General features: G+C 39.3%; 1 protein-coding gene across 1 annotated transcript in view; it reads left to right on the forward strand.

Moving 5' to 3' along the window:
* FARSB (phenylalanyl-tRNA synthetase subunit beta) overlaps positions 1-18,717 on the forward strand; it is an 84,276-nt gene that overhangs the window by 50,336 nt on the left and 15,223 nt on the right. The window contains exon 16 of the mRNA XM_043992450.1: positions 4,696-4,848. Within this exon, the coding sequence (XP_043848385.1) occupies positions 4,696-4,848 (153 nt within the window). The remainder of the gene's footprint in view (positions 1-4,695; positions 4,849-18,717) is intronic.

Consider the following 18,717-nt stretch of genomic DNA (forward strand, 5'->3'; position numbering starts at 1 on the left):
GATGCCTTATGTCATCAGCCTGGCTTGATATAATTTTATTATTTCATTTTTTTGGCATTCAGAATTTTCAATTAATAATATAAAAAAGATGGGTGTAAAGAACATTAACATTAACGGTATGTGAAGTAGCATCCTGCACTCATTTGTCTGTGTGATGGCATCTAACTATATCGATACAGCATTTTTATAAAGACAGTTATTTTTACTGTATTTGGTTCCACATTGTTAAGCTCTACTAACGTGACCATAACATGCTCTGTCATGCATTGAATATTGTAATTTTTAAAACAGATTAAATTCATGCCAGGCTTACTTTAGCTAAATAAAAATGAACCCGTGAGGATGTAATTTTCTCATTCATGTATTTAAAAGGTCATAGATTTTTTTTCATATCAGTTATTCCATAACTTTTCAACTTTGTTCAAACATGTTTCCTACAATTATGAGGATTACCAAGGGCAAAAAACATCTTTAATTCCATTTATTAGTACAGACCTCCTTTGTTTTTTAAAGTTTACATTAGCTGCAATTTCATTTTAAGACTTTGGGGCTATGTTTTTAGAAAGTAGTTGGTACAAATTGCTCCTGTAGCACTGGTCAGTTTATACCTTGATTGAACTCTGTTGTAATACTATCTACAACCCTTTCATCAATGTATGTATCTTTGGCCCCATACACATAAAATAAAGGGATATGAAGAAATGGTTTCCAAAGTTTAAGTGATAATGTTGTAGATATTTCCTCAGGAAGACCACTAGCATATATTGTCCTCCTGGTATTCAAGGCCTAGGCTGGCAAATAAGGCTGCCATTTTTTTGTGTTTGTTTTTGGTTTTTTTGGCGTGAGGCGATTGGGCCTAAGTGACTTGCCCAGGGTCACACAGCTAGTAAATGTTAAGTGTCTGAGGCCGGATTTGAAATCAGGTCCTCCTGAATCCAGGGCCGGTGCTCTATCCACTGCACCACTTAGCTGCCCCTGGCATTTTGATTTAAAGTATATAAGTAGGGTAGAGGTAAGAAAATATTTCCCTTGATCTATTCCTTTCAAGCCTGTGATGCCACAGCTTTTTTCTATTAGGGGATCTTTTGGGGGCAGGGAGGAGGAGGAAAGTGAGGCAGCTCTGAGATTACATGGGGGGGGGTGAGGGGGGAGGGGGGGCGCTTCATCCAGAGGATCCCTCCACTGATGCACATACACATCATCAATTCATTTGCAATTGACAGCCTTAAAGGCTTGTCTGAGGACACTGAGAGGTTTGTTACGGTGTATGAGGAGTAGGGCTTGAGCTGGAACCCCTGGGACCCCCAGGGCAGCGAGGGAGGCCCCACCACAAGCTGCTTTCTCACTCATCACCAGTATTTGGGTGAAAGGATTGCTCAAGTTTCCTCCTGAGCAGGTGCCCACTCTGAATCTCGGAATGAGTGCCACCTTTGGGTGCTAGAGGGCGTCACCTCCATGGGCTTCATTATTTTAGTTCTGTAGACCCTTAACCGGCTGTGTGTCCCTGGGTTATTTGGAACAGCTTCTCCAGGCAGTGCTTTGAAGTCTGTGAAATGCATGTGTCATTTAGGCTGCCATACTCGGCAGGCCCATTTTCAAAGTGGAATTGTTTGATGGCGTGACCTAAGGAAGAAGGGGCCTGCTAACTGAACTAGAAAGAATGGAGGCATTTCCATCAAATCCAAAATGTCTAAACAGTTCTTATTTTGGGGTGTGCAGTCAATGCGTTTCCGGTGATGCAATCTGTTCTCAGTGTCAAACACTAGAGAATGGGAGTTTTACCAGTCAAATACTCAAGGGAGGAAGGATGTGTAGATCCAAATCCTCGGGGGTTTTTTGTTTGTTTGTCCTAATTCCATTGACAATACAAGAAACGTTTAAGGAAGAAACACGAGTAAATTAATCTAGATGAAAGTTTCTTTTAGCCCTGGAAGGGAGGTGACAAACTGGTAAACCTGGGTGATTCGAGCCCCCTTTCTTTCCAGACAAAGTTGAGATGATACCTCTTTGGCAAGTTTCGTTGCATTTTTACAATCAAATAAGTGGAGAATCTAGTTGATGAGAGTGAAGCGGTTCTTGTGCTTTCTTGAGATATATAGCCTTCAAACTCAGTAAAAAAAAATTCCAAATTCAGCCTTCTTTTTTTATTATCTTTTTGATTGCATTGTGCCTTTCCTCAAGTTAAATATCATTTACTTTAACTGGAAAAAAAAAAGGCCTTGAATCCAAAGCATCACTCTGATCAAGCAAGATAACTGTTAGGTAATTTGGAGATCCTAGAAAGAGGTAATCAAAGGCAAAGGTTACCAAAATAATGCTTCCTGTTTATAATGCTAAGTCCTTTCCATGCTGTTGTGGTGCCCTCTCCTAGCAAAGATGGAACTACAAAGTGTTTTCAGTACATGTCTGTGTTAAAGTAGAAGCATGTGACACCAAAAAATGGGTAACACATGGCAAAGATACCCAGGAGCAAATCAGTAATGTAAAAGAGAAAGCAGAGTTCTGTTTTATTAACTATTCTTTTAGCTTCAGGAACTCTGTGTCTGTCGTTTTAGCTGTCTTTCCTTAGAAATTAGGCCCTTCAATTTGGAATGCACATGCACTTGCTTTAATGAGCTTTTGTGTTCACAAACATCTTAACATAAAACTCAAGTGAAAACCATAGACGTTAGCAGTAGACTTTTTCCCTAGTAACAACAATGCTCTATTTACTTGTCCAAATGGAGTGTCTCTTTTGCTAATTTATAAAGCATATCACCTCCAAAGAAAAGGAGAGGGTAAAGTCTTATACTGTGTTTGTTCTTTGGTATCTGATTGTATATGTTACATTTGATGCTGATTTCACAAGGAATATCAGATTCTTTTTTGACTGAATTACAAAACAGGTTAGAGAGTTATAATTATTTACTGACTTGAGTTTAAACTGTGATCTAAGGCATAAGTTTCCAAGAATCCATTGCCCTGATCAATTTTTTTTTATCAGACACTTAGCTTTGTATTTTAAAAATGCATTTAATGTTGCATTTTGTCCTGATATCATTTGTTTCTTGGAGGAAAAAAAATCTTCCCCCCCCTTACCCAAATCAAACAGTACCTTTTAACAAAGACAAACAATTAAGTATAGACACTAATCTACCATATTTAATAATGTATACAACATTCTGCCCCACCAGTCCCCTTCCTCCCTGCCTTCTTGCCAGGAAAACAGAGGCTCTGCTCATTTAAATACAAATCTTAGGTATTAAGAATATGGCTTGGGGCCAGCTAGATGGCACAGGGGATAAAGCACTGGCCCTGGATTCAGGAGGACCTGAGTTGAAATCCGGCCCCAGACACTTGATACTTACTAGCTGTGTAACCCTGGGCAAGTCACTTAACCCTCATTGCCCTGCAAAAAAAAAAAAGAATATGGTTTTCCCTTTAAATAAACCAAGCATATCCACATTTATGTACATATATATATATATATTTTTTTTTTTGGTGAGGCAATTGGGGTTAAGTGACTTGCCCAGGGTCACACGGCTAGTAAGTGTTATGTGTCCGAGGCCGGATTTGAACTCAGGTACTCCTGAATCCAGGGCCGGTGCTTTATCCACTGCGCCACCTAGCCGCCCCTATGTACATATATTTATATGTAAATATTGCTTAATGTGGGCAATGATTTAGGTATTTAGGTAAATTCTGTTTGAATGGTCACATTACACATATTTTCTTATATGGGATAGTATAGTATGTGCAAGGGGCGCAGTGAATAGAGTGCCAGACCTGAAGTCAGGAAGGATCTTCCTGAGATCAAATCTGGAACTCTGGCCTCAGACACTTATTAGGTGTATATGACCCTGGGTAAGTCACTTAACTTTGTTGCCTCAGTTTTCTCATTTGTCAGATGATCTGGAGAAGGAAATGGCAAGCCTCTCCAGTTTCTTTGCCAAGAAAACCCCAAATGGGGTCACAAAGACTCAGATACAACTGAAATGACTGAACAACAATAACAACATAGTATTTGCAAAATAAAAGATCAGTAGTTCACTTCAGTTGTGGATAATACCCATTATTTACACTCTGGGAGTAGAGGAGGTGAATGTGGAAGAGATTTCTATGAGAATATAGTAATGTGTAATTTAAGATTCTAAATGTGGATTCTAAACTGTTCCCCCAGTTTTTGGGGAAACTGACTAAAATCACTGATAAAACGAGTTTAGGTTTTTAAAGGTTTATTGAAAAATAGAAAGAAAAAGATTGAGAACAGAATTCCAACAGCCTGGCATTCCTATCTTTCCTCAAATTTCCTGTGAAGTCCTCTGCTGCCACAACCACCATCAAGTCAGGAACCCAAAGAGAGCGAGAGCTCTCCGCGCAGGCTCTCTTTCCTCCTTCCTGTCTCCTCCCAGAAAATAGGAGGCTCCTCAAGTTGATTGGCTGGTAGCCTTGATAGACAGCACCCATGAGCAAAACGTCATTTTCTGACGCCAATGAAAAGCCACATGGCCTTGCCCTCTGAGGCATTTTCCTCATGGTGGAGCTTTCCCACAGCAAGTCTCCAGTAGGTGGCATCATTCCAATCATTACAGTAATAAAAGCTAGACTAAGAGAAAAAAATATATGTTAAAAGTTCAAAACACTTTCTGAAATGAAGGCTTGTGTAACCTCTTGACAAAGAAGAAATGAAACAACCTCTCTTAATTCCTTCTCCAGATGTAGGTGCAAGAAACCACCGGCATCTCTGTGCTGTTTATTACAACAAAAACCCTGGGTTTGAGGTTATCCATGGACTGCTGGATAGAATCATGCAGCTACTGGATGTGCCATTTGGTGAAGACAAGGGATATGTGATCAAAGCAGCTGAAGGTAAGCTACCAGCCAAAGCCATGATGCTTAGAATAAAACAGTGAAGATTTTTGCTTAATCTCAGTTGTTAGAGTTTTGCAGAAAATAAGCATTTCAAATATTTGAACAAAACTCTTTTCAGATTTCTCATACGCATTGTGTGACGTATTTCAGTCCTAGCTGAGAGAGGGACATCCCTAGTTTACATATGCCCTGGACACACCAGCATCATGGTGGACACACAAGTCTGAGCTGGAAGCCAAGGAAAGTCCACACAAAAGTTTTGTACTCCAGAGCTTCCCGTCTGAATCCTTGGTGACAAAAAAGCCTAGAAGTTGTTCAGGAAGACTTTACAGATGTTGATCTAGAATTATGAAATAAGCAAGGTAGGGATGGGAAATGGGATCTGAAGCCCAATTACAGCAAAATCTCTGTTATGGGGACACAGCTCACTAAGGTGGCTGAGAACTACATGCTTAATCGGTTGGCTACTTTTTCTTTAAAAACTTCTGAATCCTATAACTTTTTCCCTTAGACTATGTTTAGTCTAGTTTTCTTCTGTTAACTGTGAGATCTAGAGGGAATCTGAAATAAATATTGTTTCCATTAGTTATTCCAGTTACCTTACTGTTTTTTGGAATTTTTTGGAATCATTTCTGCCTCCTTACATTTCTTCTTCTTTTTTTTTTTTTTGCTGGGCAGTTGGGATTAAGTGACTTGCCCAGGGTCACACAGCTAGTAAGTGTTAAGCGTCTAAGGCCGGATTTGAACTCAGGTGCTCCTGACTCCAGGGCCGGTGCTCTATCCACTGCGCCACCTAGCTGCCCCTTACATTTCTAATCAAATTTTATTATTGAAATATTTGTCACTAGTTCTCCCAGTGTAAAATTTTGGGAAAATACTCTGTTTTCCCTCAGGCTTCCTGCTTTGTCTTTAGAGAGAGTGGTAACTTTCTTTGTGGATCTTCTTTCCAAGTGTGCTGAGAATGAAGTTTATGGGTCTGTTTATTAGTGAAGATTTGTGTTTGACAGTGTACTGTAGCTTTAAGAATGGAATTTGGAGAGTGATCCAGGCAGTTTAACTGGAGGAATTAGTTAACAAAAACATCAGATTCTTCAGCTGTGCTGTTTAACTAGGGTATAACTGCATTTATTGTCACTTGAGATGGTAAAGAGCCATAGCATCTATGATGATAGTATCTCTGTTAGCTAAAAATGAGCATCTTCTATTCTGACTGCTCCTTTGTTTCCACAGAAGGGACATTAAAGATCTGACGCAGGGGCAGCTAGATGGCGCAGTGGATAGAGCACCGGCCCAGGAGTCAGGAGTACCTGAGTTCAAATCCGGCCTCAGACACTTAACACTTACTAGCTGTGTGACCCTGGGCAAGTCACTTAACCCCAATTGCCTCACTAAAAAAAACAAAAACAACAACAGCAAAAAAGATCTGACCCTCCTTATATTATCGATGAAGAAAAATATAAATATTTAAATTGACTTATTGCTTTATCATCATAGATGTGCCAGGAAAATGGAAAAAATAGTTTACTGTAACTTTGTAGCCACTAAATCTGAAACATAACTTGAGTTAACCTTCTGATAATATAGGCAATAATAGTGTCTTTGTTTTAAAAACTAGGAAGCTATAGTCCTGAAATTGTGAGGTATTATTTACCACATGCATTAAAACACTGAAACAAAAACCTGTGTATTATGCAGACAGAATATTTAAAGTTCACTAGTTAATCTTACTATAAACATTGTCATTTTTGTTCAGTAATTTCAGTTGTGTATCACTCTTTGTGACTTTATTTGCAGTTTTCTTAGTGAAGATAACTGGGGTGGTTTGCCATTTCTTCCTCCAGCTCATTTGACAGATGGGGAAACCGAGGCATACAGGGTTAAGTGATTTGCCAAGGGTCAAAGAACTAGTAAGTGTCTGAGACCGGATTTGAACTCAGGAAGATGAATCTTCCTGATTTCAGGCCTGACAATCTTTTTATTGCACCACCTAGCTGCCCACTCTAAATGTTACCTTGGATTAGAATTTTAATTTGTATAGTTATTAGCAAAAATTTATATAGGATTCAAAGGTACCTTCTATAGATCACATGGCCCTATTATACCCTCATTTTTTAGCTGAGCTATCTGAGTTTGAGGAGTAAGTGATGGAGTAAGGTTACACAGAGAGGAGAATTGTTATTTGGCCCCAGATGCTCTATCACCACAGCCAGTATTCTTTCCACTATACTTTATTGCTGCTCTAGAGTTCTCTGTAGTGTTTTTCACTTTATATGAACTACTTCAACAGTCCTATGGCATTTGACTTGTCCATAGTCTCAAGACTGGTAAATGGATGAAAACTCAAATCTTCTGATGCCATTGTCCTTTCCCCTCACCAGCCACAAGTTGGGAAACACATAGACAATCAAGTTACTTGTGACTGTTGAATGACTCGTGAGCTACATTTTTAGTAATAATAGTGTCACTAAATATAAATATGTGTTTGTATATATGTGTGTGTGAATTTAAATTTAACATGAATATTGCTACACACATTCTTCGGTTTCCTTTGAAATATACTTTGGGTCTTATTTTAAGAATAGTTTTAAAATTCACATTTTATGTTTGCCTTGTATCTTACTTGCCAGCTATTTTAATTAAAGTCAATCCAAGTAGAAATTCTCAATGGTATTACTTGGTCTTGCTCAGCTGAAGCTACAGTATACACAAAGTGGCCTTTTAAAGAAGACAAGGTGTTTATCTCCATCAGCATCATTAGCATATTTAGCAGTCTCTTTTTCCCTGAAGAACCAGGCATGTGTCTTTATCCTGAGTGCTTTTTTGTTAGGATGCTCTTGGTAAGAGGCCTCAAGCCAGAGCTAATTAATGTCATTGAGTGTAACAACTCATTTCTCATCTGCTAGTGGGGAAGGGGACAAGAGACTGGGGGTTCTAATTGTATTTTGATTATCTGTATCACGAGTACTATTATTTCTACTTTGTATAGTTCAAGAAACTGAGACTTGAGAGAGGTTATGTGACTTGTCAAAAAGCAAGTCGGTAAAAGGGCCACTATTAGAGCTCTGCCCTCTGTCTGAATCTTTATTGCCTTAAAATCAAGGAAGAAAATTGGTCCCTGGCACCCTGTGTCAATGTGTAGACTCTTATGGAATTTAGTAGGTGGGGAGTATGTTTTGTTGCACTTTGTTTTTGAGGGATTCTTCTAGATGCTTGTCTGCTGCCGATATCTATTGTTTAGCTGTCTACAGAGATCCTTTTCCTCTAAGGAGAAGTCTGCACTGGATCAAAAAGTAGATTCGGAACAGATGAAGAACTACAGTTTCCTGACATACTCGATTATTAAGTTGTCTTATATTGCCCTGGCACGTGGCATGCTTCTTAATAATTAAAGATCTCTGGCGGTTTTGCTGATTATAATAGAGTTAGACTTGCTCACCACTGTGAATTGCTGCTAAAGGCAGCTGTAGGGACTGACTAGCGGCAGGTATTTTCATTTCCTACCGTCTGTCTAATGAGCATTGCCAGGTTGTGTGTGTGGGGGCCTTGGTTTGGGTTCCTGTTATGTTTGATGGGATTTGGGGGTTGAGGGGGGGTGGGAAGGTACTTTCCTGTTTTGAGAAAATTGACCCTTGCCTATTGTAAGAGAAATCCAGAAATTCATTTTATTGATCATTTCACTGCTTCCAAACAGTTCCTTTGACCTTGGAGTTTAACCTTGCTTATGCCGCAGCCAGCAGCACTCTCTATCATGCAGTCACTGCAGAAAGCTAATCGCAAAGCCCTTGGCTATGGTAGCAGTTGGAAATCATCATAGCTTGTGCTTATTTTTTTATTTGCTGAGTACTCTGCCAATTAAGAACACGAGTGAGATAGAATGTCAAGTAGATGATAGACTAAGGTCAATTGATGGGTGAAAGAAATAGGTCCTCTAACATCTTACCAAGACTGCAGAACATTTAAGGGTCTGAAAGGAGGTTCAGTTCCCGGAGTGCTCTAGTTGGTTTTGATCAGATTCTTATAGCTCATGTATTTGCTTTTTCCCCTTCATTTTTGAGGGTTTTTGAAAACTAAATTATGTATGTTAAAATGCACTTACCCTTTTCAAAAACCATTTCTGGGTAGGGAAAATTCTTAACATTTTTGTGTTTAAACGTTAGGTAGTGGTTGGATAAATCAGTGGGAAGAAGTCAGTTCTAGAATAATGGGATGGGTTTTGTGTGGGATCCCTTCCACTGAATTGTATGTATCTTTTCTTTATGAAAATTCATATATAGTTCAATTTTGAGCATAACATGTTTCTTCTGAAAGTGCCAAATTAACTTGAGACAATTTAAACGAAGAAGGCTGACTTCAGTGTATCTTTGGGTTTGACTATATCCCTTTCCAAGCTTCTTTGACTCAGAATTCATTCTATGAAATAGAAAATATGCTTATATATTTTAGTCTGTTCACACATTGAACCCTTGCCATATGTACAAACCATGGTATTTAAGCACCTTCTGTTACACTAACACCTAAATGGCCATTGACCTGACCTGTAGGTCACGGCCTTTTCCCCCTATAAGGACACCTGTGAAAGATTTCAAGATGCTAGAAAATATGGGTGAAATTGTGATGTTCCCCTGGCCTTCACACTGCTTTTTAGTGTAATCTGAGCTTACAAGTGTATGGGAAAACATGCTTTGGGTCGATTACAGCAGTGAAGGTGATGAGCTGATCAGCAGCCTTGACGATTTCTTTTAAAGAAAGGATGAAAGACTAGGGCAGGCTGTTCATGTTTTCTGCAGTGAGGGCCGTAACTCCCACATGCATGTGTGTATAGATATGGGACACATATAGGTAATGGATATGTTAGCGTATAAACACAGAAAGATGAGAAAATTAGAGAGTTAAGTGAAAGTAGAATTGCTGAAGTAACGGACTGGAGACCATTTTGCTTTTTCTTAAACAAGGCTGTGGTGAAATCAAATGAAATAATATATGTGAAGCACTTTGTAAACCTTATGGAGCTATGTAAATATTAGTTGTTATTATTACTGCAGATCACAATGCAAATCTAATTGTGTGTGTGTCTTGATTTTTTTCCCCATTCTTGTGCTATTGGAATTTCATTTAGCAGTTAGCCTTCATTGTTAGGTATTAGTTTCACTTACAATAGGCCATCCCAATTTTGTCTAGGGAATGTAGATGTAGCTTTCATTTTTTTCACGGACATCTTCCTCACCCTCGCTCATCTTCAAGTATCTACTAAATCTTGTCATCTCTACCTTCATACCGATCCCTTCTCTTTCCTCACACAGCAACTACCCTAGCTCAAGGCCTAGGCTCAAGGCTCAAGGCACTTCTTGCCCAGACTATTACAGTGGGTTTCTAATTGACCTCCCAGCTTTCCCCTGCTCTGATCCATCCTCCACATTCCTCAGTGAATTCCACTGACTTCCTCTTACCTTCGTGATTAAATATAAAGTCCTTTGGCATTTAAAGCATTTCACAAACCGGACCCTGACATGCTCTGCCCCCTCAGCCTCAGCCTCCAAGTAAGGGGCCTTTCCTGGCTCCCCTAGCTGCTGCTGCCTTCCTCTCTAATGGGACTTTCCATCTACTCTGTTTCTATCTTTCATGTACCTCATTATGTACATGCCATCTCCCATTACAATGTGAACTCTTTGAAGGCACAGACTGGTCTTGAGTTTTCTTTGCATCCCCGGTACTTACCACCATGCCTCTCACAAAGCAAGCACTTAATAAGTGCTTATTGACTGATTTTTCCTCTTTTTTAAAAAGAACTTATTTTTCAAAATTTTTATTCTAAACTTAAATGCCAAAAAAGGTCTTTCCACTCAGACAGCAAATACAAAAGAAAAATTCTTATTTTTTATTATTTTGTGAGGCAGTTGGAGTTAAGTGACTTGCCCAGAGTCATACAGCTATTGTCAAGTGTCTGAGGTCAGATTTGAACTCAGGTCCTCCTGACTCCAGGGCTGGTGCTAGAAAATTCTTTATGAAATTATTTCTCTCTATTTCACACTGCTTGCTTTCTAAAAAGTATGTAATAAATTTTACACATTTTCAAAACTGTCTTGCTTGACTATGCTTTCTTCTGAATTTTTGTGCATTTTAAAAAGTGTTTAAAAATCATCTTTTTTTAAACATCACTGTTGCAAACCCATCCCCCAAAGAAAGGAAAAGAGAAACTTAACAAATTTGCATAGTCAGGCAAAGCATGTTCTTACATTGGACAAGACCAAAAATGTGTCATCTGCACCTTATATTCATCACTTCTCACTGGCGAGAGGTAAGGAATGTGTTTCATCATCATAGGTCTTCTGGAGAAAAGACTGGGCATTGCTTTGATCAGAATTCTCAAGTCTTTCAAAGCTGTTTTTCTTTAGAGTGTCATTGTCATTGTATTAATTGTTCTTCTGGTTCTTTTTAATTTATCCCCCATACTGCCTTGGATTTGCTGAAATCATCTCTTTCATCTTCTAATAGTACAATAAAAGGCCATCACATTCAACCATTCCCTAGTTGTCCAAGAGGCCACTTAAGACACCCCCTGAGATTCTAGGGACAGCAAGGTGGCTCAGTGGATAGAGTACCAGGTGTGGAGTCAGGAACTCGTCTTCACAAGTTCAAATGTGTCCTCAGACACTGACTAGCTGTGTGACCCTGGCCAAGTCAGTTACCCCAATTTGCCTCCATTTCCTCATCTGTAAAATGAGTCGGAGAAGGAAATGGCAAACCATTTCTTTGCCAAGAAAATGCAAATGGGGTCCCAAAGAGTCAGACAGCACTGAAAAATGACCCAGCGTGTCTAAAATTAAACTCATTGTGTTTTTCCCCAAACTCTTCCTACTTCCTAAATTTCCTGTTATTATTATGGAAGGTACCACTACCCTCCCAGTCACAGAGGCTTATAACCTAGGTGTCATCCATTATACCTTACTTTCTCTCATTCCTCCTGCCCCCCGTTCATTCAGTTGTTAGGTTCTGTTATTCCTGCCTTCATAACATCTTTCCTGTACTCCCCCTTCCCTCTTCTGATACTGCAACCACCCTGGTGAAGGACTTCATCACCTCACACCTGGACCATACTTCCTGCCTCAAGTTTCTCCTCATTTCAGTACATTTCTCACTGAGCTATCAAATTGGTACAGGTGTGATCTTGTCTCCCTCCTTTTCAGTAAACTCTAGTGGCTCCCTATTATCTTCGGGACCGAATACAGAATCCTCTTTGGCTGTCAAAGCCCTATGTAACCTGGCCTCTTCCTACCTTTCCAGTCTTCTTGTATCTTACTCTCCTCCTGGATCCCATGACACTGGCATCCTGCCTGTCCTTCCATCTCCTGATTGAGCATATTTGCGCTGCCTGTTCCTCATACCTGGGATGCTCTTGTTTCCTTATTCCCACTTTCTGGCTTCCCTCAAGTCTCAGCTAAAAGCTCACATTTTGCAAGAAGCCTTTCCCAGGTCTCTCTATTCTTACTGCCTTAGTGTCTCTGAGATTACCCCCAGTTTATGTTTAACATGATTGTACTGTATAACCTCTATCAGATTGCTTGCTGTCTTGGGGAGGGGAGGAAGGAAGAAAAATTTGGAACTCAGTCATACAAAAATGAATGTTGAAAACTATCTTTACATGTAATTGGGAAACAATACTATTAAATGACACTGCCTCCAATTTTTCCTGTCTGTATTTCAGTGGTATATAGTTATTTACATGTTGTCTCACCCATTTAATTTCTCCTTGACAACAGACTTTTGCCTGCCTTGGTGTCGCCAGCACTTAACATACTTTATGGCACATAGTAGGTGCTTAATAAATGGTAATTTACTTGTTCTGAGGGCTCTGGCACCATGTTGTTCTATTCAACACCATACTGGTGACTGTACACTCCCATTCCCTAGGGCTTCCATGGTCTCCAACCCAGGCTTGCTTTTTGCTGCACCCTGGACACAAATCCTTGCAAGGCTATACAAGTCTTGTTTCTGATTTCACTGCTTTGTGGAGAGGGCCTCCTTCCCATTTACATGTGGGCTTCTAGCTGACTTTTTGCACAATTTTGGGTTGGAAGAAGTCATCGAATGAACTTTCTGATTGCATTTCCTAATCATTTGTTTGGTCTGGTAGGAACTTAAGGGTTTTGCTGTGAAAATATCAAAATGAATATTACTTCTAGTTTCGCCTGTATGAATTTTATTGTACTGATTCTGCAATGTATAAACTTGAGTTGAGCTCAGGAATTTAGCTTTCCTTCTGAGTTAATTTAAAGGTTTAATTAAAAGAAAACTTATCTGTAACATGTTATTTTTAAGGACCTACAAGAAGATCTAGTATATTTCTTTTTTTTTTTTTTTTAGTGAGGCAATTGGGGTTAAGTGACTTGCCCAGGGTCACACAGCTACTAAGTGTTAAGTGTCTGAGGCCGGATTTGAACTCAGGTACTCCTGACTCCAGGGCCAGTGCTCTATCCACTGCGCCACCTAGCCGCCCCTGATCTAATATATTTCTAACAGATATATTGTCTGACCTTGCCTGTCCTTTTACAATTAAGGAGGGTCTTATCTCCCTAACAATTCCTCCTAGGAGCCAGTTAGCCTCCTATCAATGTTCCACTAACAGTGTCCTCAGGATGCTGATGGGTCCCATCAGTCACTCAAGCATTCATTAGTGACAGAGAAGGGTGGTTACTAGCCCCAGGTGGGTGTTAGCCCACTTTCTTTGATGTAACCAATAATGTCCCCACTGCATGATGCTGTCTACCCTGTAAACAATCGCATTGTCTTCACACCTACCCAACTCTGTATTCCCCCAAACTACATTAAAACTGGCGAGCCCTACCTTGGGTCTTTGGTCACTGAGAGAGGCCATTGATGCAATTTATTGGTTACTGCTAGCCTAACTAATACCATTGTCTCTCAGTTTTCCTTAATTTTCAAATGTAACAACTGGAATATTTGTGAGAGAGCTGGTGGTGGTCTGCCTTCATGCAACTGTCTTGTTGCTAGTTGATTTTTTTTCACATTACAGTTTGGAAAATGGATGATAGAAAATATCAAAATCATTTATACTCTACAAATGGATCTTGTAAACGTGGACAGTAAAGAAAATAATGTGTCCAATAAGACTTGTCACTATTGGGTTTCAAACAGTACTGTCAACAAATACCATTATAGCTGATGAACTTAATTAAAGGGTGGTTATGATTTTTTTACAGGTGTACCTTATTTTAAAAAAAAAAGACCTAAGCATACAAATCAATGATAGATGGGATAGTTGGATAAAGAGAATTTTCCCTAGGGTTTTATTAAAGAACCAGCTTCTTCCCCTCCCCTATCATATTTAAAGTAGCATTGATTTATATATAGTCTTTCGGGAATATATGTATTGCTATGTCAAGGAATCAAGTTCTGAAAAGAATTTTGCAGTTTGAACAACTTCTTTTCCTTGTTTCTTTGTATTGTAATACCTCTCTGACATTTTGGGGTAATCAGAGTATTCTAGATCAGTGGTAACAAACTCAGATAGAAACAAGGGCCACCAATGCATTCTTTTTTTTTTTTTTTAAGTGAGGCAATTGGGGTTAAGTGACTTGCCCAGGGTCACACAGCTAGTAAGTATGTGTTAAGTGTCTGAGGCCGGATTTGAACTCAGGTACTCCTGACTCCAGGGCTGGTGCTCTATCCACTGTGCCACCTCGCTGCCCCACCAATGTATTCTTTTTTTTTTTTTTCAGGCAATGGGGGTTAAGTGACTTGCCCAGGGTCACACAGCTAGTAAGTGTCAAGTGTCTGAGGCCGGGTTTGAACTCAGGTACTCCTGAATCCAGGGCTGGTGCTTTAACCACTGCGCCATCTAGCTGCCCCCCCCCACCAATGCATTCTTAAAGCACAGGTCTGAAAATGTTCTTGAGCTGCTCAAAAATCTGCAAAGGTTCTTTATTGCCTCTAGGACAAAATATAAATACTGACTCCTCTTGCTGATATTTAGTAGTGCTCTTTAGCTCCAGTTGACCTTTCCTATTTCATTTTACAGTACTCCCCTTCCTTTACTAGATGCACCATATTATCCAAACTCATCGTTCCATCTCCTGGTTCAGTGCCTCTGTACAGGTAGTCCCCCATATGTGGAATATATCCCTGACTCATCAAGACTAGTTGAGCACTTGTAATTGGATATTGGCCAGGGGATTCTTGGTCAGTGCTAGGTATGGTTCTGAGGCCTCTTGCAACCCTGAGATTATGTAATTCTGTGTTGTATCCCTCAGTAGAAGGTAGTTTCATGAAGTCTTAAACTATTTGTTTCTGACTTTGTATGTATGCACAGTATCTTGAACCTAATTAAGCGATCAATGTTCATGTATTGAATTGAATTTTCATATGAAGAACCATGTAGGTGAATTTGGAGAGGCTTATCATCAGAAGATTGGCTACCAGAAAATGAAATTCTTTTGGTTGTTCATGAAAAATCCTTAGGTATGGAAGGGTTGTTCTTTGTTATCATTGGATACAGCTCGTGCTAGATCAAAGAATTTGAATATTTTTGTAAGTTCTTGCATAATTCCAAATTATTTTTTTATTAACAAAGATTTCTTCAATATATTTATTTTTGTTTTTGTTTTTGGCAAGGCAGTGAGGGTTAAGTGATTTGCCCAGGGTCACACAACTAGTAAGTGTCAAGTGTCTGAGGCCGGATTTGAACTCAGGCCCTCCTGAATCTGGAGCCGGTGCTTTATCCACTGCACCACCTAGCTGCTCCAGTACATTTGCATGTTATTCCCATACAGAATCTTTTTGGGGACTAAATCTGTGATCTTAATACAGGTCCACACCTGCTTTGAAACTTAGAACCTTAGAGAATTTCCTAGGATACTGATAGCACAAGTGACTTGCTCGAGGTCACACAGCCAGTATGTGTCCAAAGCAGAAAGAACCCAACTCTGATTCTGAGGCTGGCTCAGGAATAATGGATATCTTTCTACCGTCTTTTTTTTTTTTTTTTAAGTGAGGCAATTGGGGTTAAGTGACTTGCCCAGGGTCACACAGCTAGTAAGTGTTAAGTGTCTGAGGCTGGATTTGAACTCAGGTACTCCTGACTCCAGGGCCGGTGCTCTATCCACTGTGCCACCTAGCTGTCCCCTCTACTGTCTTTTAAAAATAATATGGTCTGTGATTTTTTTCTGAGCACTAATATATCTAACTGTATATACACACACACATAAATGATCATGAACAAATAGGATTCATATCAAGAATGCACAGGTAGGGGGCAGCTAGGTGGCGCAGTGGATAAAGCACTGGCTCTGGATTCAGGAGGACCTGAGTTCAAATCTGGCCTCAGACACTTGACACTTACTAGCTGTGTGGCCCTGGGCAAGTCACTTAACCCCCGTTGCCCAGCAAAAAAAAAAAAAAGAATGCACAGGTTGCTCAATACTAAAAAGCAGCATAAGAAATCATACTGTATCATAAGAGAAACAATAAAAAGACAGAATTCTCAGTCTTGAAGGACTTCTCAACTATCTTCAGAACGAGACTTTCAAATACCACAAAGCCATTTTTGTCCAAGGCAGAGCACTATATAGGGACAGTAACTGAAGTCTTAGTATCCTGGGTTCTTAGGTGAAACATTTTAAAAGGCTTATTTTGCTAAACCAGAAAAAAAATCCAAAGCTCCCCCTTTGAACAAAAGACATATTTACAGGCAATTCAGTGGAATAACTTCTATAAGTAATATATCGTCAGAATTTGGGCTTAGTTTTGGAGGCTCTGAAGAGTTTGTGATTTTTGTATTCACATGGGCTATGACAAATCTGTCCCTCATTCTTTCAAAGTGTGTAGCAACTTAATTGCCTTGGTTTTCTGGCTCAGTAACAAGAGTTTTACTGAAAAAAATCACAGATGGCTTATTTTAAAAATGGCTTCTTTCACTAATCAGCTCGGCACATGGCATAATTCCATCAGCTCCTAAAAACTTAAGTGCCTTCCTCCTTCCTTTCTACTCTGCTCCATACTTAATTAAATGAAAAGTATGGCTTAAGGTGTAGCAAAACTTAATGCCATACCATCACTCAGTTAATAGCTTGTCATGTATTAAAGTTTGTCTGTAAAATTATAGTTATTTTCTTACATCACTTTCTGTCAGTTAATATTCCAGAAGCTAGAGCTTGGGAGAGTTTAATATCAAAATATTAAGGAAATTATTTTTCTCTATAAAAGAACATTATGGGGGGCAGCTATAGGTGGTACAGTAGATAGAGCACCAGCCCTGGATTCAGGAGGACCTGAGTTCAAACCAGCCTCAGACACTTGACACTTACTGGCTGTGTGACCCCGGGCAAGTCATTTAACCCTCATTGCCCTGCAAAAAAAGACCCAAAAAACAAACAAAAAAATTACTGGTTTTAAATCGCAGTTTTCCTAGTACAGATCATTTTTTTTTCTGCTCTCAGTTGTTATACTTTTAACCTATTAAATATGTAACATTAGAGTTGGACCTAAAGTCAGGACGGCTGGCTTCAAACCCTGACTTTTGACACTCAGCGGCTCTAACCATAGGCAGGTCACTTAGCTTCTTTGAGGATCAGTTCCCTCATCTGTAAAATGGACTTAGTAACATTTGACCCTGTGTCCCTCACAGCTTTTTTGAGGAAACTCTAAAGTGCTATATAAAGACGAGCTGTTACTGTTCTGGGAGTTTGGAAAGTTAGGATATATCTCTCTTATTCAGACCACTTTATAGGAGAGCAGAGGTTCTTAATCTGGGATCTGTGGATGTGGAAGATTTCAGGGGATCCATGAACTTCGATGGGGAGAAAACTTAGATATTTATTTCAATATAATCAGTTTCCTTTGTAATTTTTTAAATTTTATTTTATTCAAAAATATTTTTCTGAGAAATCTATAGGCTTCCCCTGATTGCCAAAGAAATACATGACACAAAAAGATGAAGAACCCACGTGTGTGACAATAGTCCAAGACAACTGGCTTAGTTGAGGCCACTTTGTGGTTTTGATGCTTTTTTTTCATATTGGAGAAAAGTCCTCCCCGATGCTCTGTTCTCCCTTGGCTTCCATAATATCCCACTCCTTATTTTCTTCATAATTCTTCTTATGCCCTTCAAGTCTCTCTTCACTCTTTTCTTAGAGAAACTCATCCCTTTCCACAAGCTCCATTCTCATTCCTATAGAATTAACCCTTTAATCTTCTATCTTCAGATCAGAATGAATCTTTTTCACTTCAGGCCCATGCTTCTTGCTACTACTCTACTATTCATCTTCTCTGAATGTAGTAGTAGCTCCTTCAAACTCAACATGTCAGAAACTTAAATTTACTGTCTTTTCTTTCAAATTAACTTGCTAATTTTCATACATAAACATCTCAAATGAGATTATGTACATAAAAGCTGTTGTAAATCTTAAGCGCCATATAAATGTCAGTACTTCATATTCCTGTCAAGAATTTACCATTACCCACCATTTTGGATTCTTCTGACTCCCTCACTTCATACATCCAATCAAACACAAAGTATGATTCCTTCTGCTGTCAATTCCTCTCAAATGTGTCCCTTCCTTCCAGTTCCCTTTACTCTAGTACAGGCTTTTATTACTACCCTTCTAGCCTATTGCAACAAGTGATCTTATAGATTCTCTGGTCTTTATTTAATATCTCTGCTTCCTTCACAGTGCTGCCAATTTTATCACTATGCACAGATCTCCATTTTTACAGATAAGTTGTTATCATGTATCTAAAAGCATCAGGAAACATCATTTAATGGAATACTTAGCTATCAACACATCACACGACTCATGATGAACATAAGCAAAAAGACCATCATGATGGGCATTGCAATTTATGCTTCACTTG

Source organism: Dromiciops gliroides, chromosome 3 (genome assembly GCF_019393635.1).
Source record: "Dromiciops gliroides isolate mDroGli1 chromosome 3, mDroGli1.pri, whole genome shotgun sequence".
Lineage (NCBI taxonomy): Eukaryota > Metazoa > Chordata > Mammalia > Microbiotheria > Microbiotheriidae > Dromiciops > Dromiciops gliroides.